The sequence below is a fragment of the Chlorocebus sabaeus genome, chromosome 6 (assembly GCF_047675955.1).
Source record: "Chlorocebus sabaeus isolate Y175 chromosome 6, mChlSab1.0.hap1, whole genome shotgun sequence".
Lineage (NCBI taxonomy): Eukaryota > Metazoa > Chordata > Mammalia > Primates > Cercopithecidae > Chlorocebus > Chlorocebus sabaeus.
In genome coordinates this window covers 16,845,365-16,869,173 of record NC_132909.1, presented here as the reverse complement: position 1 = coordinate 16,869,173, position 23,809 = coordinate 16,845,365, and the positions used below count along the sequence as shown (strand labels likewise).

At 44.8% G+C, this 23,809-nt stretch overlaps 1 protein-coding gene and 1 long non-coding RNA gene across 5 annotated transcripts in view; one reads left to right on the top strand and one right to left on the bottom strand.

Moving 5' to 3' along the window:
* The window catches only part of LOC140711854 (uncharacterized), a 591,910-nt gene that overhangs the window by 155,007 nt on the left and 413,094 nt on the right, over window positions 1-23,809 (top strand). The window lies entirely within an intron of this gene.
* On the bottom strand, window positions 1,002-16,858 carry LOC103234772 (CEA cell adhesion molecule 8). 2 transcript variants are annotated; one of them, XM_007997001.3, is made up of 6 exons: window positions 15,824-16,858; window positions 14,593-14,952; window positions 11,049-11,327; window positions 10,394-10,597; window positions 4,416-4,547; window positions 1,002-2,915 (listed from the first exon to the last, which is right to left on the bottom strand). In XM_007997001.3, the coding sequence occupies exons 1-5, from the start codon at window positions 15,885-15,887 to the stop codon at window positions 4,456-4,458; spliced, it is 999 nt and encodes a 332-aa protein (XP_007995192.1). In that variant the 5' UTR covers window positions 15,888-16,858; the 3' UTR covers window positions 1,002-2,915; window positions 4,416-4,455. The 2 variants fall into 2 exon arrangements, with proteins under 2 accessions (XP_007995192.1, XP_007995189.1); XM_007996998.3 differs by having other exon boundaries at window positions 10,394-10,648; window positions 15,824-16,684.

The window sequence follows — 23,809 nt, the reverse complement described above, 5'->3', positions numbered from 1 at the left end:
TCATCTCGTCAAAGGAAAGCATTCGTCTTGTTAAAGGAAAATATTCATTTTGCTAAAGGAATCCCCTCCTGTAGCCCTGGTTATTATTTTTGTCTCAGTACTACTCTTGTTTATAGGTTGTGAAGAGAAAGACCGAAGAAGTGTGAAATACGGAAGTGCATGTATGAATTAACAGGGCAGCATTGGGACTGAGAAAGTGTGTATCAATTTATGTAAACATAAAGAAGACTTCTTGTTTTAAACAGACCTCTTTGTGTAAATAATGTGGGCTGTCTTGAGTGGATGGCAGACTCTATCACGAGAACAGCCCAGCAGAGTCCCAAGAGAATGGGGAGCATGACTTCTTTCTCAATGGCAAGTTAAGAGTGTGTAAGTCGATGAAGAGAGAGGAGATGAAGAAGAAGATGGGTGAGGATGAGAGAAATGAGATGGTGAAAAGAACAGACTGAAAGGAATGTTTACCGAGTGCTCATTGGGTACAGGCTCTGTGACTAATACCTTACACATCTTAATTTACTCTTGGACTGTCATCTTCTGATACAGTAAGAGTCATCTTTGTGCTGCCGATGAGAAAAGGCTGTGGGAGGTGAAGTGAGTGGTCCAGGATCATCCAGCCAGTTCATAGCAGAGCTGATGTGTTTCACCTCAAAGTTGGTGCTCTTGCCTGTGATTCACACAGAACAGTGAGATATACAAAGAAGGCTAAGGAAATTTTTGTTGTGGGTGATGTTTATGAAAGTTACCAGTGTTAGGCCTCCCCAAAATGTCCACGTCCTTATCCACGGAACCTGTGCATGTTACTTTATTTGGCACAAAGACTTCACTGTTGAGATGGGAGGTTATTCTGGATTATCTGGGGAGGCCCAGTGTAATCAGAAGCGTCCTTGTAAGTGAAAGAGGGAGGCGGGAGGGTCAGGGTGAAAATGCTGCAGCCGGAGAGACTCCACTAACCATTGCTGGCTGTGAACATGCATCAAAAGACAACATTTCAACTAATGTAGTTACAGATCTAATAGGCTTTTATTTGTGATTCAGGATTTGGGGCAGCTCCCACTCTACGAACACAATGATCGCTCCCCCTGGGCAATACAATAACAGAACAATGGGTTTTGTCAAATTGGAACCAGTAAACAGAGCCATAGAAATAAATGGATCGGTTAACATCAGGGTACTTCAGGTTACTTTTTTTTGGGGTAAATGTTAAAGCAGAGGGGACTTCCTTATGATGTTGACTCAGGGAGACTGGAATCTTCTGTTTTCAGAAAACTAGTCTGTTTTGAGATCTGCTTCCTTAAAATTCCAGTTGGAGTATGTAGCATTTAGCGTGAGTGGCTCTAATTTGGAGTCTTTAGACTCTCACTTAAGTGAGAGTGTGACCAAAACTTAAAGCATTAGCATTACCCTCAGTTATCATCATTTTTGGCTTCCATCATTTATAGGTTATGACATCCTCCTGATCACACATTTCTTTGAGTTTATGTAATTCCAGCCAAATAGAGACCATTTGATATTTGATGGATGACAACACGCAAACATTTAAAACTTTTAGAGATTACAGCACACCAGGGAGACCGCTAGTATGACTATGAGGAAGATAATGTTAAGAGTTTGGAGTATGCACCTTTGGCAAGATGCAAACCAACTAAAATAGAATAGATCAAAGAATGAACCAGATGAGTGTGGCCATTTTAACCAAGTAGCATGTTTGTTAATTTTTGTAACTGAGACTCTGTAACACCTGATATATTTGTCCATGTGCAACAAGAAGCGTCATAAACTATACAGACTCCTCTCTGATCAGCCAATAGGGAGCAATTTTATTATCTAGCGTTGCATGCCTGGGTTAAATTAAAACAGGCAGTGAGAACAAGTAAGTCTAGGAGTCTGATTCTAAAAGGGACCATAGTACATTTGAACAAACAGTTGTGTTAAAGATGCTGCTAACGTCAGCCATTGGGTGGACTAAAGGATCTCATACGTAAAAATTTGGGGTTGACACGATAGATTAGACACTCAGTTAATCTATCATTCTATGTATATTCTCAAATATAACATCCCAATCAAAGCCTTGGTAATATAATGGATGTTTTAAAATATGTCCCATTATAAAGATAGCAGATTCTCACTGAACTTGTGCAAATAACTGAATTACAATAAACATATGAATACTCATGAATAGTTGCCTAGTTCTGTGGCAGTCAGGTAGGGAGCAAAAGTAAATGTTATAATTTTTGTTCACAAAAGTCTACTTTACCAAATGGCAGTAAGTTATAGATAGCCTAAAAGATGAAGAAATTCATAAATCTGAAAAAGAAAACACTTAAAGAATTGGCAAATTTTCAAATAAAAAATCTTAAAAATGGGTCGGACGCAGCATCCCAGCACTTTGGGAGGCTGAGGCAGGCGGATCACGAGGTCAGGAGATCGAGACCATGGTGAAACCCTGTCTTTACCAAAAATACAAAAAACTAGCCAGGCGTGGTGGTGGGTGCCTGTAGTCCCAGCTACTCGGGAGACTGAGGCAGGAGAATGGTGTGAACCCAGGAGGCGGAGCTTGCAGTGAGCCGAGATCGCGCCACTGCACTCCAGCCTGGGCGACAGAGCCAGACTCCATCTCGAAAAAACAAACAAACAAACAAACAAAAACTTAAAAACATTATCCTCATTATTATTTAGTTCAATGAAATTGTTGTTTTTTTCCTTCTGTGTTTTGGTCGGCAATTTCATGAAGGTATCAGAAGGTATTTCATGAAGGTATCATCAACTTCTTAGACAGTTCAGTGGTATGATCTTAAAGTTATCAAAAACTTGTGTTCGAGAGTACTTGTCAGAGTCTTTTCCATAAATCTTGAAAAAGAAGCAATTTTGAATGGTAGCTGATTGCAAATGCTTTGAGGAAGAATAAAAACAACTGTCTGTGAATGACAAAGATTGAAAACGACTATGGTTAAAACTCTGAGGGGAGTTCATTATGATAAAGACACGGCTCACATAGAAATTTAGTTACTTCTGTGGCATATGACATTATGACTGATAACATATTCAATTTCTAGGAATCTCATGTAATTTTTGGAACACTCATATCAGTAACATACCCGTAAGTATAACTTAGAGAAGGTTTAGTAGCACTTATCAGTTGACAATGCTTTCCATGTAATTTAACATATCAAATAAGGCAGCTTTTCCACTTAGCTTCTGTTTTTCAACTGGATTACTGAGTTCTTGGTGGAGCCCATTAATGAACAGGGCCAGCAAAGTATAGGCTTGTATATGTTGAAAAAATTTTCTAGGAAATTCTAATGCTCCCTGCTAAAGAACCATTGTTTTAGCCTCACGTTCTACCTATTAGAACAGGAGTTCTCCATCCTGGTTATGTGTTAGTAGCATCTGGGAAGGCTTAAAAATTACCAATGCCTGGGTCCCACTCCAGATAGTAGGTCAGAATTTATGGGTGGGGCTTGAGCATCATTTAAAAAATGTTTCTCAGTGATTCCATTGTGTGGCTATATTTCGCATCAGATTTCTCTGATTTCTTGTGGCATTTACTTTTTTCTATTTTGGTATCACGATTATTTTTCATATCTTATCTCCTGTCTTAGGCTGTATGTTCTCTGGGGTAGGGACCTTGCCTTCTTCATTTCTGTATCTTTCATGAACACACGAATTGGTCATCAGGAAAAGGTTCTCAACCACACATAGGTTGTGTTCTGAAGCTCAGGTTCACACATTAATGCTAGAGTCATTGTTCTCCGTGAGGTCAGAGGTTACTTGTTTTGAAGGGTATGTGGGTAACTCCACAGTTCAGATAGTGGATGGGAAATTACCCTGTTTCTAAGCATAGCATTGGAACTAAGAGTTCTATGTGTATATGGGGTAGAGGGGCAGGGATGTGTAGGAAGACAGTTCTAATTAGGATGGAGGAATTATACTAGGAAGTAGAGGTAAAGGAAGTGAGAAGGATTAGTAAAGAGAAGAAATGTGAACTTATAAAATAGGCTAGAATAGGCCCCTTTAGATTCTTCAGTAGGTGAGTGAACTAGATTTTAGGAAGGTAATGAGGCAAGGAAGATTTTGAAGACTGGAGACAAGGAGTCAAGCAGGACTTTGAACAGTTGTTGAGGTCTGTGGGAATGGAGAGAATGATGCAAGTGAGATATGTTAAGAAAGGATCAGAAGACTTTCATAGTGTATTGAATCTGGGAAACAAATGAGCAGAGGTTGGGGATAATTATGTCTAGGAGACAGTGGGGTACAGGAAGCATGCAGACCAGGGAAGAAGAGACCTGCAGGAATTAGTGCTGAGAAGCAGGAGTTTATTGGGAGGAGGAAGAGATCCAGTCCCAGGATACAGGTCTCTCTCCCAAGCATGGCAGTCAACCCTGCAGGAAACAGGACAAGAGGAAAGGCCATCATACCTGCCAGTCTTCCTGAAATGCAGAAACTACACCAGGGCTACTATGTCAGAGCCACCCTGGCAAGTATTCCAATCATGATACTGACAGTGGCCCTAGCTGAGAGGCCAGGAGAACTTCCTTGTACTGAAGCATCTGTCATGGAAAGAAAAGAAAAGAAGGAATGAAGGTGATGCCATTTTACAGTGGGGTACCCCAGGAACCAGTTCCTAGCATGAAGTAGTCTCTACTTGTTTTTTCAAGGAATACATTATTTTTTGTGGGAAGCTTGCTGGGAGGTGATTAGCCATCTATATTCTTGCAGGGTTTTTTCCCTCTCACCATGTTTCTAGGCTGGTGATCAGGCCTCTGTCAATTTAATCCTGGCCTTTCTTTACTTAGATATTTTTGAAGGCTTTGTGATGTGAAAAAGCTGATTGCTATTTTATGTGTCATTAGAACTTTCCACCTTTTCACGGTTGCATCTTTTTCTCAGTGTCTTAGTTTTGGCAGGTCTCTATGGCAGGGAGTTGATTGACAGAAGGCCCAGGTCAGGGCATTCCAAATTGACCACCTCCTTTGCACAGAGACCTCTCTTCCCAGGGGTTCCCAGAAGGGGTATGGAAGCAAGCCCAGTATTGTGAGACTCTGTTTAACTCTGATGGGTGACTAGTTGGAGGACACCCCAACAGCCTTGCCTAAACTCACTTAGAACTGCATTGCTATCTAAAACTTCCTTTTCTTTCTCCTTCACAGGAATCAAATCTGCATCGTGGTCTGAGGGCTCTCCTGGGCTCCTCTCACACCTGCCCCACTTTCCCTCACAGGTGTTTTTCCTAATAAATTATCTTGCATGTCTAATCCCATCTTGGTTGCATCTCATTGGGTAAAAACTAACATACTTGGTTTGATTCTTTGCACGTAGCTTTTTTTCTCTCTCTTTCACATGTAGCCAGTAACCATGTCCTCGTGTTTTCTGTGTTGCCTCTTTTTTAAATATGTGTGTGTATTTACATAAGATACCTTTTACACACACACACACACACACACACACATAACCTTTTGCATCTGTTTCTTTATTTCTATTGGAACCATTTACTTTTTGCCCTCACCAGTCAACTCAGGTTGATTATTAATGCTATGTTAGCTACTGTTGAGGGGCACCTCCTATGGGCCAGGCCCTGTGCTAAATACTTTACCTGTATCTCATTTGTTTTATACAATAACCCTGTCAGGTAGACGTTATTTCCATTTTACAGATGAGATGACAAAGGCTTAGAGTGGTGAAAAAACTTTCCTGATGTCATATGACTGGTGAGAAGTAGACTTGAGATTTGATTCTAGGACTACCCAACCTGAAGCTAATGATAATAGTAGTAATATACCAGCTAAAATTTATGAAACATTTTCTCTGTGTGAGGCATTTTGCTGAAGGTTTCATTGATGATTACATTAAACCCTTAAAACAATGCTATGAAGCAAACACTGTTACTGCAATTTTCAGTTGAGAAATCAGAGGCTCAGAGAAGTTAAGAATCTTGTGCAAGAAATTTGTAACTGTAAACACTTACATTGCAAAAGAGGAAATATCTCAAATCAACAACCTAATTTACAACTTCATGATATAGGAGAAAAACGAATTAAACCCAAACACAGTGAATGAAGGAAGTAATAAGGATTAGAGTTGATATAAATGAAATGGAGAATGGAAAAACAGTAGAGGAAATCAATGAAACCAAAAGTTGGTTCTTCAAAATAAGATCAACAAAACTGATAACCATTAACTAGATTGACTAAGAAAAAAAGGGAGAAGATTGAAATTGCTATACTCAGAAATGAAAATGGACTCCCAGCATGGTGGCTTACACCTTCAATCCCAGCACTTTGGGAAGCCAAATCGGAAGGATTGCTTGAGGCCTGGAGTTTGAAACCAGCCGGGACAACATAGGGAGATCCTGTCTCTACAAAATTAAAAAAAAAAAAAAAAAAAAAAAAATCAGCCGGGCATGGTGGCATGCGCCTGTAATTTCAGCTACCTGGGAAGCTGAGTTGGGAGGATCACTTGAGCTCAGGAGGTTGAGACTATAGTGAGTTGTGATTACACCTCTGCACTCCAGCCCAGGCTAGCCTAAAGAGGGAGACTCTGTCTTTCTCTCTCTCTTGCTCTCAAAAAAAAAAAAAAAAAAAAAAAAAAAAAAGAGAGAAAAAGAAAGAAGAAAAGAAAATGGAGATATTATATATTAGTTCTAGAGAAATATGTTTACAAAAAATACTATGAATAACTGCATGCCAATAAAGTGGATAACCTAGGTGAAATGGACAAATTCCTAGAAACACACACAAAAAATCTAAATAGACCTATAATTAGTAGGAATTTTGAATAAAAATTTCATTTGACAAAATTCAATATTCTTTCTTAATAAAAACATACTAAGTATGAATGGAGGGAAACCATCTCAGTATAATAAAGGCAGTATATGAAAAGTCCAAGGCTAACATCATACTCAATAGAGAAAGACTGAAAACTTTCTCCCTATGATCAGGAACAAGACAAGAATGCCTGCTTTTGCCACGTCTGTTTAACATAGTATTACAAGTCCTAGCCAGAGAAGTTAGGCAAGAAAAAAAATAAAAGACTTTCAGATTGGAAAGAAGTAGTAAAATTATCTGTTTGTTCACAGCTAACTTGAACTTCTATGTAGAAAACTCTAAAGATGAATAAAACCTGTTAGAATTTATGAATAAATTCAGTAATGTTGCAGGATACAAAATCAACGTGCAAACATCAGTTGCATTTCTGTATACTAACAATGAACAATCTAAAAAGGAAATTAAGAAAAAAATTTAATTCACATTAACATCAAAAAGAATAAAATACTTAGGGATAAGTTTAACCAAGGAGGTGAAAGGATTGTATTCAGAAAACTAGAAAACATTGCTGAAGGAAATTAAAGACAACCTCAATAAATGGGAAGACATTTTGTTTTTATGGATTGGAAGACTCAGTATTGTTAGGAGGACAATACTACCCAAAGGGAGCTATGGATTCAACACAATTTCTTTCAGAATTCCAATGACTTTTTTTTTTTTTGCAGAAAGAGAAAAATCTACCCTGAAGTTCATATGGAATTTCAGGACTCAAAATAGCAAAACAATCATGAAAAAAAGAACCTTGAGAAAAAATGCTGAATCCTGATTTCAGCATTTACTACAAAGCCACAGTAATCAATACAATATGGTACTTGCATAAAGGAAGACATAGAAACCAGTGGAATGGAATAGGAAGCCCAGAAAGGAATGCTTGCATACATGGCCAATTGATTTTTGATAAGGGTGCCAATACTACTCAATGAAGAAAGTGTAGTCTTTTCAACAAATGATTTTGGGAAAGCTGGAAATCCATGCAGAAGGATGAGCTGAACCTTTACCTGACACCATATACAAAAAACTAACCTACAGTAGGTCAAAGACCAAATGTCAGAGTAAAAACTATAAAACTCTCGGAAGGAAACTCAGGGAAAAAAACTCCACGACATTGGATTTCACAGTGATTTCTTGGTTATAACAACAAAAGCATAGGCAACAAAAGAAAAAATGGATAAGTTGAACTTCATGAAAATCAATAACTTTTATACATCAAAGAACATTGTCGAGGAAGTGAAAACGCAACCCTTGAAGTGGGAAAAATATTTGCAAATCATGTCTGATAAGGGATTAATTTTCAGAATATATGAAGACCTACTACAAATTCACAACAGCAAAAATCCAACAACCCAATTAAAAAAGGACAAAAGACTGGCTGGGCGTGGTGGCAGTGGCTCACGCCTGTAATGCCAGCACTTTGGGAGGCCGAGGCGGGTGGATCTCGAGGTCAGGAGATCGAGACCGTCCTGGCTAACATGGTGAAACCCCATCTCTACTGAAAATACAAAAAATTAGCCAGGCGTGGTGGTGGGCGCCTGTAGTCCCAGCTACTTGGGAGGCTGAGGCAGGAGAATGGTGTGAACCCGGGAGGCGAAGCTTGCAGTGAGCCGAGATCGCGCCACTGCACTCCAGCCTGGGCGACATACAAATGGCCAATTAGCACATGCAAAGATGCTCAACGTCACTAATACTTAGAGATATGCAAAACAAAACCCCATTGATGGAATACCTCAAACACATTAGGATGGCTTTGATTAGAAAAAACCACACACACACAAACAAGTATTTTTAAGGAGGTGGAAAAATTGGAGCTCTAGTGCACTGCTGATGGAAGTGTGAAATGTTATAGCCTTTGTGGAAAATGGTATGACTGTTTCTCAAACAATTAAGCAAAGAATTACCATTTGATCCAACAATTCCACTTCTGGACATATGTGCAAGAGAACCGGAAGGAATTTGAACAGATATTTGTACACTAATGTTCACAGCAGCATTAGTCACACAATAACCAAAAGGTGAAAACAACTGAAAAGTCCATTGAAAGATAAGTGGATAGAAAAATGAGGTGTATCCATACAATGGAATGTTCTTCAATCTTAACAAGGAAGAAAATTCTGATACATGGTGCAAAATGGATGAACCTTAAAAACATTATGTTAAGTGGAACAAGCCAGATACAAAAGGCGAACTGTTATATAATTCCATTTATATAAGGTTGTTAGAATAGTCAGTTACATAGAGACCGAAAGTAGAATGGAGGTTACCAGGGGTTAGGGGGAGAAGGAGTAAGAGTTACTGTTTATTGGGTAGAGAAATTTATTTAATATGGTAAGATGAAAAAGTTCTGGAAATGGATGGTGGTGATGGTTACACAACACTAAATTACACGCATCGTAATAGTTAATGGTGGCTGGGCACGGTGGCTCACGCCTGTAATCCCAGCACTTTGGGAGGCCGAGACAGGCAGATCACCTGAGGTCGGGTGTTCAAGACCAGCCTGACCAACATGGAGAAACCCTGTCTCTACTAAAAATACAAAATTAGCTGGGCGTGTTGGCGCATGCCTGTAATCCCAGCTACTTGGGAGGCTGAGGCAGGAGAATTGCTTGAACCCAGGAGGCAGAGGTTGTGATGAGCCGAGATCGCACCATTGCACTCCAACCTGGGCAACAAGAGTGAAACTCCATCTCAAAAAAAAACAAAAAAAGAAAAGAAAAGACATAGTTAATGGTCTCATGTAAAATATATATATAGTGGCTGGTAGTCTTACCTCTATAAATACACACTGGCACTGCCCCTTTCCTCCCATGCAGAACCCCTGTGGCTGAATCTCCCTATGTCTCCAAGTGTGCATCACTCACTGTCCTCCGTGCTGTGCCCACAGCCTCATGTAGCCCGTGACTTCAGAGCCAGGACACAGCTGAGGAGTCTTCCTGGAGGCTCCCTGTCTTCCCATTTTTTCTGCAGCCTGACTTGGGGGAGGTTTGGCTTCAACAGGCAACTTGATTTAGCCAGATTTGGGACAGGCCACCTGGGCACCTTCTCCATACACCCTGGTCACTCCCCAGGTGTCATCAGGGGAGCTGGGAGCAGAGATGGGAGCAGAGTCTGAGCTGTTCCTCCCTCATCCAAGGGGCTTCCTCCTCTCATTTGGAGAATGTTGTGGCTTGTTTCAAAGCCTTGGATGTTTCTTTCAGCTAATGGCATAGGTAAAATAAAACAAAGGGATAACAGAAACATAGGAGGTGCCATGTGTTGGTGACAAAGAAAAGCAACTTGACCTTGAGGACCCTCCTTCTTCCCACTTTGTGAAGCCCTTTCCACGACATAGGGCTCTGGGGCTGACGAAGGCCCCTTCCCACATTTCTCAGGTCAGCCCCAAGGTCAGCCAAGAGAAATCAGAAAAACAGGCAGAAGAGAGTCTGTAGAGATGAATTGGGAGGGTTTAGGAGAAAAATTGGGGATTTGCTTGTGCCATTGGACACAGGCTGGGAATAAAACTTTTTTCTGGCTCATCTCTGAAAGCCAGATAGACTCTACCAGAAAACATACTGCCAGTGCTCCAGGGATCCACTTACCAGAGACTGTGATCATCCTGACTGTGGTCCTGTTGTGGCCAGTGGCTGAGTTAGTGGCGTGGCAGGCATAGGATCCGCTGTTCTTTGCAGTGATGTTGGGGATAAAGAGCTTTTGTGTGTGTTGCTGGAATGTGCCATTGACAGACCAAGAATACTGTGCCAGTGGATTAGAGGCCGCATGGCAGAAGAGGTTGAGATTTACCCCTGGAAGGTAATAGGTGTCTGAAGGGGAAATGTTGGGGGCATCTGGGCCATCTGGAGCAAAGAGAATAAAGCCACAGGTGATGTCATCAGAGGGAAGGGGAAGCTCCTGGTCTGTAGAAAGGCCACAGTGTCCCTCTGAGCCAAGCCACAACCCTAAACTCCCAACCAAACCCCTTCTGTGTCTACTGAGACAGAGTCCAAGACATTTACCTGTTTCTCCCATCAGAAGATGTGGACCCCAAGTCTCCCATGACAGGGACACCCCCTCCCCTCTTATTCTTGGTCGAGGCTGGGCCTACCCATGTTTGCCTGGGGTAGAAAGTCATGACCAGCTGGGTGTCTAGGGGTGGGGATCTGCATCTTTGGAGCTGAGAGGGACTGAGAGGCCCGGCCTCTGGCTATGTGGATTTGGGCTGGCGGCCTGGGCCACAGAGGAAGAGAAGATACTCACAGAGGACATTCAGGGTGACTGGGTCACTGAAGTTCACACTCACTGGGTTCTGTATTTCACACTCATAGGGTCCTGTGTCATTCCTTGTGACATTGAGTAGAGTAAGGGTCCTGTTGCCATCCGAGAGCTGCAGCCTGGGACTGACCGGGAGGCTCTGACCATTTACCCACCACAGGTAGGTTGTGTTCTGAGTCTCAGGTTCACAGGTTAAGGCCACAGCATCTCTGTCTTCCACGGGATTGGAGTTGTTGCTGGAGATGGAGGGCTTGGGAGTCTCCGCTGTGCAGAGAACAGAGAGAAGATTGTCCTGTGTGGCACCTTTGATTCCTTCACAGGCATCTTTCAATCAGAGTTGACATCTCCCACCTCTCAGCCTACTCAAGTCCTTAAAAGCCCATGGCAGGTGTGTGTGTCACAAGACAGACACACGATGATCAGGGCTCAGAGACCATGAGGCCGCCTTCTCTGTGTGGGAGAAGCATAGACTTTCTCAAGTGTGAACTGAGCAGCAGTGCTGGGTTGTGGACACACCCAGGATGGGGAGTTGCAGATCCCGGTGCCTCTTCTCGTCCCTCCCTGACTGGCTGCCTGCCTAGCCCACCTTGGGGTCCTCACCTGGAACATATAGGTGCTGGGTCCCTTCCAGCTTCACAGTCCTACTTTGCCCCTTGAGGTGTGTTTTTTAGAGTTCTGTTTCCAAGAACATTCTAGAGATGGGAGATGATGGGACTTGCCATTGTCCTTAATTCCTGAGGATACTGGGCAGCCTGACCTGGGACTGGGTATTTCAACAGAAATAACACAGGGGAGCCCGGGGCAAGCCTGGAGGTCGGTTCCGTCATCAGGCAGTGGAGCCACAAGGTAGGGCAGTGTTTCCCAGGTGTTTCATCATGACTTACTTGGGCCAGTGACCTCTAAAGATAGAGCAGAGTCCAAGGAATGATCTAGAAGGAGTGAAGGGGACAGGCAAGAGCAGGTGGCTTTGGAGCAGAACCATGTTTCCTTTCCTTGGTTTTTAATGTCCCTTCTTTCCCTGCAGAGGGCAGGTGAGGAGCTGTGGATCTTCCCATAAATACATGTGGACATTTGCAAATGCAAACTGACTGGTGGGAAGGGGGAGCATGAAGTTCTGGAAATCTGGCTCTCATGGACCATGGGTGTTTGACAGTTATGAGAGAAATTTGGGAAGAAGTTTTGCAAATATTTTCTCCCATTGGACACTATGCAAAGTGAAATAAGTCACTCACAGGATAGATACTGTAGGATTCTACTTACATGAGGTTCCTAGGGTAGTCACACTTACGGAATCACGTAGTAGAATGGTGGTTGCTATGGGCTGGGAGTGGGTGGAATGGAATGTTGTTCATGAGTCTGCAGTTTCAGTTACACAGGATGAGGAGGTTCTAGAGATGTGCTGTACAGCTTCATGCCTATAGTTCATACACATTGAGTATTTCTTATACATACGGCTTAGGAACCAAAAGTATTTTGAATTTCTAACTTTTTAAAATTTTTGAACATTTGCACTATAAATACCGGTTTAGTATCTCAAATCTGAAAATCCCAAATCCAAAATGCCCACGTGAGCATTTCTTTTGAGCATCACGTTAGTGGCCAAAAAATGTGGAATTTTGGAGCATTTCAGATTTTGGATTTTTGATGGTCAATGTGTAACTGTAATTTGCATTTTAAAATTTGTCAGGAGTTTAGATATTATATTCTGACTAAAGTCAAACACAAAATTGGAGGAAACATGAAATTTTTTCCATAAGTAGAAATTGCTCTTAATTGTCCACAGATATAAATCAATTGGTGGGAGGAGTATTTCTCTTGATAACAAAATAAGGTTTAGGCGTCCTGTGAATTCCAGCAGGATCACATTATGCTCAAAGGAAGATCCTGAAGTACACTTGAAATTAGCAGCTCCCAGGTAGAGGGAGGCACGTGAGTACTGTTAGGAGGACACAACCGGTCAGAGAGGAAGTCTTAGGTGTGTCAGTTCCATAAAGGGAGAAACAATGCCAAATTAGGAGAAGGGATGTGTGTTATGTTAGTAAATTTAGAAAGCTTCCTGCCCCTAATTCCTACGCAGAGTTAGGCAAGATTGAGAGGAACCCAAAATAGGCATGTGCAATGCTGTCTTCATTTTCTCTTGACCTCAGGAGACACAAGTAGAGTTTGATTAGGTTTTTGCAAATTGGCTAGAGTCTAAGTGAAATGCCAGTGGCTCATGCGTCTCCCCACCCGAAGGACCCCATTTATCACAATGATGCCATCACGAGGACACAGATGTCTGTGGAACAGGCAGTAAAACCATCAGACAGCACCTGCCTGGCCATCCAGGATCTAGTCTCTAAAGAGGTTTTGGATCATTCATTCTCTCGTTCATTCCCTCTCTCCTTCATGAGAGAACGATCAAGTGTGTGTCACATGTTGGGCCTGTCCTGGTGCGGGGTGTGAGTGGGGAGAGAAAGCAAAGTCTTCTCTTTTGTCCTCCCATGGGAGTGCCAGCAACACATCAGGAAACAGGATTTCAGGTTCAGCCAGTGGGGTTAGGATCTTAGAGGGAGCCTGGACATTTCTCGCACCGGCTCTGACAGTTGGGGCAGGTGATTTAGTTCTGGACAAATTAATCAGTTGTTTATTTGCTCTCACTTCTCTGAGCTTTGGATGCCCAGGAAGAAAGGATTTGAGTCAATGGATGACCATGGGGTCCATGGAACGCAATAAGCCCTGCTTTCTTGTGGAAGAGAGGATGGGGCTGTGGCTGGAGAGAGACCTCATGCGACCCTGATCTGTCCCTTGTGTTTGTGTGACCCTGGTTCAGTGACTGTGTCTTCCTGTGCCTCCATTTCTTCTCAATAATAAGCTTCTATTAAAATAAATAATAGTCTCCTAAGCCTCCCAGGCCAGTTGGCTGATGACCTAAGAAGCTTGCCCATCTGTCCTCTCCACTCTGAGTCTCAGGCGAAGGACAAGACTCTGTCCTTACCCAGGCTCTGGGTCTGAGCCCTGGCTGGTGAGCAGCTCCAGAAGCCACAGCCCTTGGACGGCTGGTAAATCTTTGCTCCTAGTTGGCCCTGCCCAGGAGGCCACAACCCAGTGCTGGCACAGGTTCCCCGGGGTCACCTGGAGTCAGGATCCTGGGACAGGGGTCTGGAGCAGGGGCGTCCAGGGATGAGCTTCTCTGTGAGGATCCCAGGGGGCCCCTCAGGTCAGGCCCTGACCCAGTTCTTTAGTCTTTCTCAGGGTCAGGTCCATGGGGAGGGCACAGGGTGCTTGGCTGAGACTGATCTCCTCCTGCTGAGCCCCCGCCATCAGACTGTCCTTCCTCTGCCGCGAGTGTCTGCAGGGTCTGGATACAGGAAAGGAATTCTGATCTGTGGAAGTCTATGTTCCCTATGTGGGTCCTGCACTACATGTCCAAACCCTAAAGTGGGATGTAATGCAGAGTGGGACACAGGCACAGCCCAGGCCTAACAATCCTGTGTGTGTGAAGTAGAACTGACCTCCCAACACCCAGAGGTCATGGGGAATCACTCACGATGTACGCTGAATTGGCCAGTTACTTCTTCATTCACAAGATTTAGCATTATGACTTGTAGGGTGTAGGATCCTGTGTCATTTCTGGTGACGTTCTGCATCAGCAGGGTTGCATTGGGGTATATTGTCTCTCGACTGCTGTACGCAGGCCCTGAGATATTTACTTGAGTTGCTATTACATATCCTATAATTCGACGATTGGTGTCCACCGTTTCCCCTTTGTACCAGTTGTAGCCAAGAGGGTCCTGGGGCAGATTGTGGACAAGTAGAAGAACTTCCTTCCCCTCTGCAGCATTGGATGGCACAGCTTCAATAGTGAGCTGGGCAGTGGTGGGTGGGTTCCAGAAGGTGAAAAGTGAGGCTAGGATGGGGTAGAGAACATCAATCAATATTACAACCTATGTATTGGAGTGGAAAAATGGGGACGGTCGCTTTGGAGTTTGTGGTTGTGTGTGTGTGTGTGTGTGTGTGTGTGTGTGTGTCCCCTACTGAGTCAAGGTCAGCAGCCCCCATTTCTTCAACACCTCTGACCTTAGCATTTCCCTGTGTGAAATCCTCTTCAGGGTTCTTCGCGGCTCCCCCCACACTGCCCTCAGATCCTGCTCACATCAGGTGTTTTGGGAGACCCTTTCCCTGACACCTCCTCTGGAGACCCTGGGTCTTCCCTTTCTGACCTTTCCCTGTTGTATTCCCTCCAGGGCTCTTGTCAGCACCTGACCTCACATTCTAGATCTCTTTGTGTGTCTGTCTTCCTCCCCAGGAGAGTGTGACCTCTGTGAGGGCAGGGACTTGTGTGATATTGGCTGCACCCCAGTGCCTGGGACAGGCTGCAGACTCCTGTGGATGAGCTCATGAGCATTCCCAGGGCCCTCTGCTTCCTGGGGTTTATTTGCCAGTGTCTGACATTGTTGGCTAAGGGCAATGTTTCATACCCTGGTTATGCTTTTATTTGAAGTGTCATCTGGTATGGTTATTATTATCATTTTTCAAATTGTAGCAGCCAGTGATGATTAACCAGGAATATGGAACACTTGAGATGTTCCTGCCTCTCACCAATTCCAGTTCAGTGTGATTTTCCTGTTGTGACCCCTGCCCCTCTCTTGTGTCCTCTCCTCTGTTAAGGCTCCAACAGAAGCCTTCTGTCCCCTCTCAGAGCCCCGTCCTCCCCAGGAGACCCCAGCCAGTCACTGTGCTTCCTCCTCCTGTCCTCTCCCAGGAAGTCCTCTCCTCACCTGTGAGCAGCAGCCCCTGCCAGGGGATGCACCATCTGCAGGGAGGGGCTGAAATGGGCTCCATGGTCTCTGCTGCCTGTGTGTTCTCCTCTATGGAGATAAACCTGGGATCCAGAAACTTTCTGAGCACGGCTGTCAGCTGTGCTGTCCTTCCTCCTCCTGTGCTGAACCTCTTTCCGGGGCAGGAGCACTTCTCAGGCTCATGGGCGGGGTCTGTGCCCAGGACACCTCTCTGTCCCCTCCCCTCTCAGTCCTGCCTCCTTGTCCCTCCTTTCCCTTTATTTTCTGTCTGTGTTTCAGGCCCCTAGGAATTGCTGAGGCCTCTGCCTCCTTCAGCAGTGATTCTCTCACCCAACTTCTACACACACTATGCCCAGACACACACACACACACAAAGAGACACACACAGACACACAGTCACACATACACCCTGTAGGTTGGGTGAGCACAGCCGTGGGCCCTTAGCGTCCTGCAGCCCATGTCTCCAGGTCGGGTGCACAGTCACTTCCCCTGCCCTCTCCCATCCCCATCTGACTCTTCCCATCAGATCAGGAGGTCGGGGCTCTGCAAGGACCCTGTCACAGGGACACCACCACTGAGCTTTGGGGAGGTGGGTGCTCACTGGTGAGAGGGAGGATCCCTCTCTCTCATTGTGTCAGGCTTGGTTGCAGCTTCCAAGGATGGACATTCAATGCCCTGGATATCCCAGAGGGAACTGTCCTTACTGGTGGTGTGCAGAGCAAATAATCTCTTACGCCTCCCGAGAGAGAGGGCTGTTCTGGTTGGTCAATCAGGGGCTGTGGGCCTAGTGGTCACCAGGGACAGGTATCAGCCATTTTCTTGCTCTCTGGGTTCTGGCAGCTGAGCTGGGGCTTGGGCCTTCCATGTTCTCTCTGACCATCTTGGGTGTCCTCTGTTTTCGCCCAGCTGACTGTCCTGTGGTCACCCCACCTTCCCCATGGCTAGTGCAGCAAGAAGTGGGGAGTTGCCCAAGGGCCCCACAGGACACTGCTCTCTGAGATTCAGGAGAGGGAGCCTGGGACACAGCAGGGGCTCAGAGCTGGAGAGACTCATCCCGACTTACTCTGCAGCCAGGATAGGCTCAGTCCTCCCCATGCTGACATCCTCTGGGGTCTGTCCTAAGGGTTTGGACCTGGTCAGGCCCCTCTGTGTAGAGGAAGGATGGGCAGTGGCCAGAGAGTCCGTCTGGGGGGAACGTTGCTCACACCTGAGAGGGCAGGTAGGGATGGGCCATGTTCTGGGAACAAAGAGAGCTCATCCCTTGCCCCCAGGTTGTGTACATGAGAGAGCTCTGTCCTCCCTCCTGGCTTCAGGAAGGACAGCAGGGGGCAGGTGGTCACATCCCAGATAGTGCCTGGGCGTGATCATCACATATTCTTTGAGCTTCCTGTGGTGCAGAGGGAAGGTCACAGGGTGCCTGGCTGATTCCCCAGAGGCACTGTGGACCCTCAGGCAGCTGTGGTTCTGTGTCAGCGCTGGGCTCAGCCTGTCATGCCCTAGAGAACAGGACAGACGGAGCGGGTGGAGGGCATTTAGGGAGCAGTCACAGGGAGAGTTGATGAGGATGGAAGGAGATCATGAGGTGAAAGCGCCCAGAGTGGCGTCGCGTGCACCAGCGCTGCCCTGGCAGATGCTTTTTTTTTTTTTTAGACGGAGTCTCGCTCTGTTGCCCAGGCTGGAGTGCAGTGGCCCGATCTTGGCTCACTCTTAGCTCTGCCTCCCGGGTTCACGCCATTCTCCTGCCTCAGCCTCCCTAGTAGCTGGGACTACGGGTGCCCGCCACCATGCCCGGCTAATTTTTTGTATTTTTAGTAGAGACGGGGTTTCACCGTGTTAGCCAGGATGGTCTCGATCTCCTGACCTTGTGATCCGCCCGCCTTGGCCTCCCAAAGTGGCTTTTTAGCTGGACCCCAGGGAAGGAGTGGATGTGTGGGGCAGGAGGTGCCTGCAGAGGGAGCGGCCTCATGCTGGCGGCTGCCTGGCTGCAGGGAGGAGCTGACAGAGTCTGTCTGGGGAGCTTGGAGGGTAAGGAGGACGTGGGCTGGGGTGTCCTGTGAGGGTGGGCCCTGCTTGGCTGTGGGTTCCGCTGAGGGAGGTCCGCAGTCGCTGGGAAGGCTCCAAGCTGGAGGGACTCTGCCGCCCTCTGGTGGACTGGAAGGGAAGTGTGGGTGGCCGCAGTCCCAGGCCAGTCTGCGTGTTTTATTCCACATGGATCTGCACATTTCACGCGAGGTCACCCACATGTTATGTCAGAGCTCCATCACGTTCCAGCCACGTGAGTCCCAGTTTCTGTGGCTGCAGGTTCACTGTCCTCCCTCTTTCACAATCAGATGTCCTAGACACAGATTTGTGTCACCTGTGAGTTTGTGTTTGTGTGCAGTGGGCTGCACTGTGTATGCCCTGGGGCAGTAATGTCTGCGACTGAGCACTGGTTGGGGGTTTGGGAGCACAAGAGGGAGGTGCAGGGTGGGAAGATCAGTGTTAGGGGAGCAGAGAGGGAGCAGGGACAAGTCTTCTTTATTTCTTATTCCCAGGGGACCAGAACTCAGGACCCTGACTCTGGGGCTCAGCACCACACCCTGTTAGTGTCCCTGGGTGTCGAGAGTGCTCATAATTTTATGTTGCCTTGGATTTTTTTAAGTTGTGAGTTTAAGTGCCTTATATCAGAGGCAGGGCTTGGTCACCATGACAGTTTTCAATACTGTACCCGGTCCAAATGGCTCCAGTTGGTGGCCAGAGATAAAATCTTAGAGACATCTCTCCTGCTTAATGTGTTGAGCTCCCCTCTCTCCAGCTGGTTCTTTTAAAAGGACAATTCTGACATGTTTTTTCTTAAATTTAAAGCTCTCAGTCACAGCGTGATCTCCTGCCCCCAGTGCCTGCTTTAAACGAACTCAGTCAATCTGTTTGCTGGAAACCTGTCAGATAGCATCCTGGCCCCAGTAAAGCCAAAATCCACAGGTCCCTTTTCTTTCTTCCTCCCTTTCTTTCTTCCTCTTTCCTTCCTCTCTTTCCTTCCTTCCTTCTTTCCTTCCTTCCTACCCTCCCTCCTTCCCTCCCTCTCCCTCCCTCCCTCCCTCCTTCCTTCCTTCCTTCCTTCCTTCCTTCCTTCCTTCCTTCCTTCCTTCCTTCCTTCCTTCCTTTCTTTCTTTCTTTCTTTCTTTCTTTCTTTCTTTCTTTCTTTCTTTCTTTCTTTCTTTCTCTCTCTCTCTCTCTCTCTTTCTTTCTTTCTTTCTTTCTTTCTTTCTTCTTTCTTTCTTTCTTTCTTTCTTTCTTTCTTTCTTTCTTTCTTTCTTTCTTTCTTTCTTTCTTTCTTTCTTTCTTTCTTTCTTTCTTTTCCTCCTTCCCTCCCTCTCCTTCCTTCCTTCCTTTCTTTCTTTCTTTCTTTCTTTCTTTCTTTCTTTCTTTCTTTCTTTCTTTCTTTCTTTCTTTCTTTCTTTCTTTCTTTCCTCTTTCTTTCTTTCTTCTTTCTTTCTTTCTTTTCTTTTCTTTCTTTTCTTTCTTCTTTTCTTTTCTTTTCTTTTCTTTTCTTTCTTTTCTTTTTTTCTTTCATGGAGTCTCACTCCATCACCAGGCTGGACTGCAGTGGCGTGATCTCAGCTTATCACAACCTCAGCCTCTCGGGTTCAAGTGATTTTCCTGCCTCAGCCTCCTGGGTAGCTGGGACTACAGGCACGGGCCACCACGCCTGGCTAATTTTCGTATTTTTAGTATAGATGGGGTTTCACCATGTTGGCCAGGATGGTCTTGAGCTCTTGACCTCATGATCCACCCACTTCAGCCTCCCAAAGTGCTGGGATTACAGGCGTGAGCCACCGCGCCCGGCCCAGGTCCTTTTCTTTTCCCTGTCTGGGCTTCCTCACCTTGGTGTCTGTGGTCTCCAGGTGTGCCGTGTGCCCCCTAGTGTTGGTAAGTAGTCACAACACTTAAACTTTCACACTGTGGTTGTGTCACGGAGCCTCACCTGCCATCCAGGGCCTGACACTGAGGCTGCCCCACGGGACCCGTGCAGGTTGAGCCCCTGCTGGTGCTCTTTTCTTGGGGCCTCTGGTGCTGTTGGGGACAGGAGCTGCCAGCGAACTTTTTGAAGAAACTGAAGAGTTTTATTTGAAATAGTGGGGTCAGATGATGTATTCCTGGGCTTGGGCTGGTATAACAAACACTGTAGCCTGGGTGACTTAAACAGTAGAAATCTATTTCTCACAGTTCTGGAGGCTGGGATGTCCAAGGTCAAGGTTCCCGCTGATCCAGTCTTGGTGAAGGACCCCTTGCAGATGCCTGCTTTCTTGCTGTATCTGCACATGGTAGGTGCTTGGGAGGGGGTGGAGAGACAGAGAAGGAGAGAGAACATTCTCCTGTGCCTTCCTATTTTTATAAGGGCACTAATTTTATTATGAAACTTCCACCTTGTGACCTAGTCTTACTCTAATTGCTTCCCAAAGACCCTCTTCTCCAAATTCCATCACATTAAGGATAAAGGCTTCAGCAATTTTTGGGGGGCACTTTCAGTTTCCAGCAGGGGAGCTGGGAGCTGCTTCTTTTCCCGTTCATGAGACCTGACTTTCTTTGCTGGGATGGTTTCACACTCACAGTCCCACGCTGGGCTGTAGCCCCACAGAGCCTGTTTCCTCCTCACTTCTTCTGCCCATTCCTGGGTTTTTCTTCCTGTGCTACCATCTCCCTGTGGCTTCACCTGCTTCAGTTGCAAGCAGCTGCCCCTAGGTCGCTGCCCCCCTCACCATCTCTGGCCTCACTGGCCTCTGCCATTTTTTCTGAGCCCTGAGCCCAGAGTTCTTCTGAGCCCTGATCCCAGGAAGGGTGAAGCTGGGATGGGCACTGTCCAAGGTGCTGCTCTCTGTGGCCAGCGTAACAGAGAGGCACCCTGATATGTCACCAAGGAGGAGGCCCTTGAAAAAAGCTGTTCTTCAGGGGTGCTTGCATCATGGTGGGGTTGGGGGGGTAGACACTCTGGAGTGAGCTGGACCCATGAACTGCAGGGACCCTGTTCTGTTTCAGCTACCAGCTCCTCCAGCCCCGTGTTTTTCTCTGTAGCTGATTCTCTGGTGTGATCTCTAAGCCTGTGTTAGTCCTCCTCACAATGGTCAGAGCTGTGTGTGGAGATCTAATGGGGGGGTATGTGGCTCATGTGCTCACATAAAGTGTCCTGGGGTCAGGCTTTGTGGCCTACCCTGCCCCAGCTCCACAGCAAGGTCTGAATAGTGCGCCAGGTAAGATAAAGTCAGAATCCATGAGGGAGGGTGAGAGTCCTGGCAGTGCTGAGGTCTGTGCCTCCAGCTTAACTCTCAGTTTCTCTGTTGTGCATCTGCAGTTGGCTGGGCAGTTTCATGTCTCTAAATCCTTGACTCTCTCTGTGGATAAGGTCATGAAGGGTCTGCATTTAAGTGTATGAGGGCTATCTGATCAGGGTGGGTATGTTTTACATAGTGGGTTTTCTTCACCAAAGACTTTTCAAAAAATTGTGGTAGCGTGTATATATGTACACTCATACATATTTATATGTGTAAGACAAATATATATTTATAAATGTATCTGTAAATATGCACATTTATAGACGTATAATGTGCCATTTAAGCCACTTTAAAATGTGCAATCAAATGGAATTAACCACATTCACTATGTTAAATAACCATCACTAGTATTTTTCCTAGAAAATTTTCATCATTCCAAACTGAAACTCTGTATCTTTTAAGCAACAACTCTCTATTTCTTCCACCCTAGACCTTGATTATCTCTAGTCTGCTTTCTGTCTCTATGAATTTGCCTGTTCTTGGGGTTTCTATAAATGGAATCATACACATATATCATTTTGTTTCTGGCACATTTCACTTAGCATAATGTTTCCAAGGTCCCTGCATGTTCCAGCGGGTGTCAGAGCTTCATTCCTCTTTATGGCTGATTCACATTTTGTTTTTATGTATCACCATATTTGTTTGTCCATATTCATGTGTTGATGGACATTTGGGTTGTCTCCTTATTTTATCTATTGTGAATAATGCTGCAATCAACACTTCCATCTGAGTACCTGTTTGAGTCCCTGGATTCAATTCTTTGCATATAGAGCTAGGAGTAGGTGCTGTTTCACACAATAATTCTATGATTAGCACTTTGAGGAACAGCATAACTGTCTCTCATAGTGGCTGTACCTTTTTATATTCTCACTAGTAATGTATGAGGATTCCAAATTCTATGTAAGGCTGCCACATGTTATTTAACATTTTAAAAGAATGATAGCCATTGTTGTCACTGTGATATGGTATCTCATTGTGGCTCTGACTTTGCAGTTTTCTAATAACTAATAATGCTGAGTGTCTTTTCATGTCCTTATTGACCATCTGTATTTCTTCTTCTCCTTCTCCTTCTTTTTCTTCTTCTTTGTTTTATTTATTTATTTTTTTGAGATGGAGTCTCGCTCTTTTGCCCAGGCTGGAGTGCAGTGGTGCGATCTCGGCTCACTGCAACCTCCACCTCCTGGGTTCAAGTGATTCTCCTGCCTCAGCCTCCCAAGTAGCTGGGACTACAAGTGTGTACCACCAAGCCCGGCTAATTTTTGTATTTTTAGTAGAGATGGGGTTTCACCATGCTGGCCAGTCTGTTCTCAAACTCCTGACCTCGTGATCTACCTGCCTCAGCCTCCCAAAGTGCTGGGATTACAGGTGTGAGCCACTGCACCTGGCCTGTATATCTTCTTTGAAGAGATATCTATTTGAGTTTTTGCCCACTTATAAATGGGGTGGTTTGTCTTTTTGTTATTGAGTTGTAGCAGTTCTTTATTTATCCTGGACATGAAGCTCTTCTGTATGTAATTTGCAATTTTTTTCTCCCATTCTGTGCCTGGTCTTTTCACTTTCTTGATAATGTCCTTTGATGCACAAAAGGCTTGCATCTTTATAAAGCTTAATTTATCTGTTTTTCCTTGTTGTTGTTCATGCTTTTGTGTCATATCTAACAATCCATTGCCACATTCGAAGTCATCAAGATTTACCCCTCTTTTTTCTTTTTCTTTCTTAAAAAAAATATATTTTATTTACATAGGTTTTTGGGGGAACAGATTGGTATTTGGTTACATGAGTAAGTTATTTAGTGGTGATTTGTGAGATTTTGGTGCACCCATTACCCAAGCAGTGTACACTGAACCCAATTTGTAGTATTTTTTCCCTCACTCCCTTCCCACCCTTTTTACCTGAGTCCCCAAAATCCACTGTGTAATTCTTATGCCTTTACAGCCTCATAACTTAGCTCCCACTTATGAATGAGAACATATGATGTTTGGTTTTCCATTCCTGGGTCACTTCACTTAGAATAATAGTCTCCAATCCCATCCAGGTTGCTGAGAATGCCATTAATTCATTCCTTTTTATGGCTGAGTAGTATTTCATCATATGTATATACATATATACATACCAAGTTTCTTTATCCACTCATTGATTGATGGACATTTTTGTTGGTTCCACATTTTTGCAATTGCAAATTGTGCTGCTATAAACATGCATGTGCAAGTATCTTTTTTGTATAATGACTTCTTTTCTTCTGGGTGGATACCCAAAAGTGGGATTGCTGGATCAAATGGTAGTTCTACTTTTAGTTCTTTAAGGAATCTCCACACTAGTTTTCATAGTGGTTGCACTAGTTCACACTCCCACCAGCAGTGTAGAAGTGTTCCCTTTTCACCGCATTCATGCCAATATCTATTTTTTTTTGTTATGGCCACTGTTGCAGGAGAAGGGTGGTGTCACATTGTGGTTTTGATTTGCATTTCCCTGATTGTTAGTGATGTTGAGTATTTTTACGTGTTTGTTGGCCATTGTATATCTTTCTTCAGTAATTGTCTATTCATGTCCTTTGCCCACTTTTTGATGGTATTGTTTGTTTTTCCTTGCTAATTTGGTTGAGTTCATTATAGATTCTGGATATTAGTCCTTTGTCCGATGTGTCCATTGTGAAGAG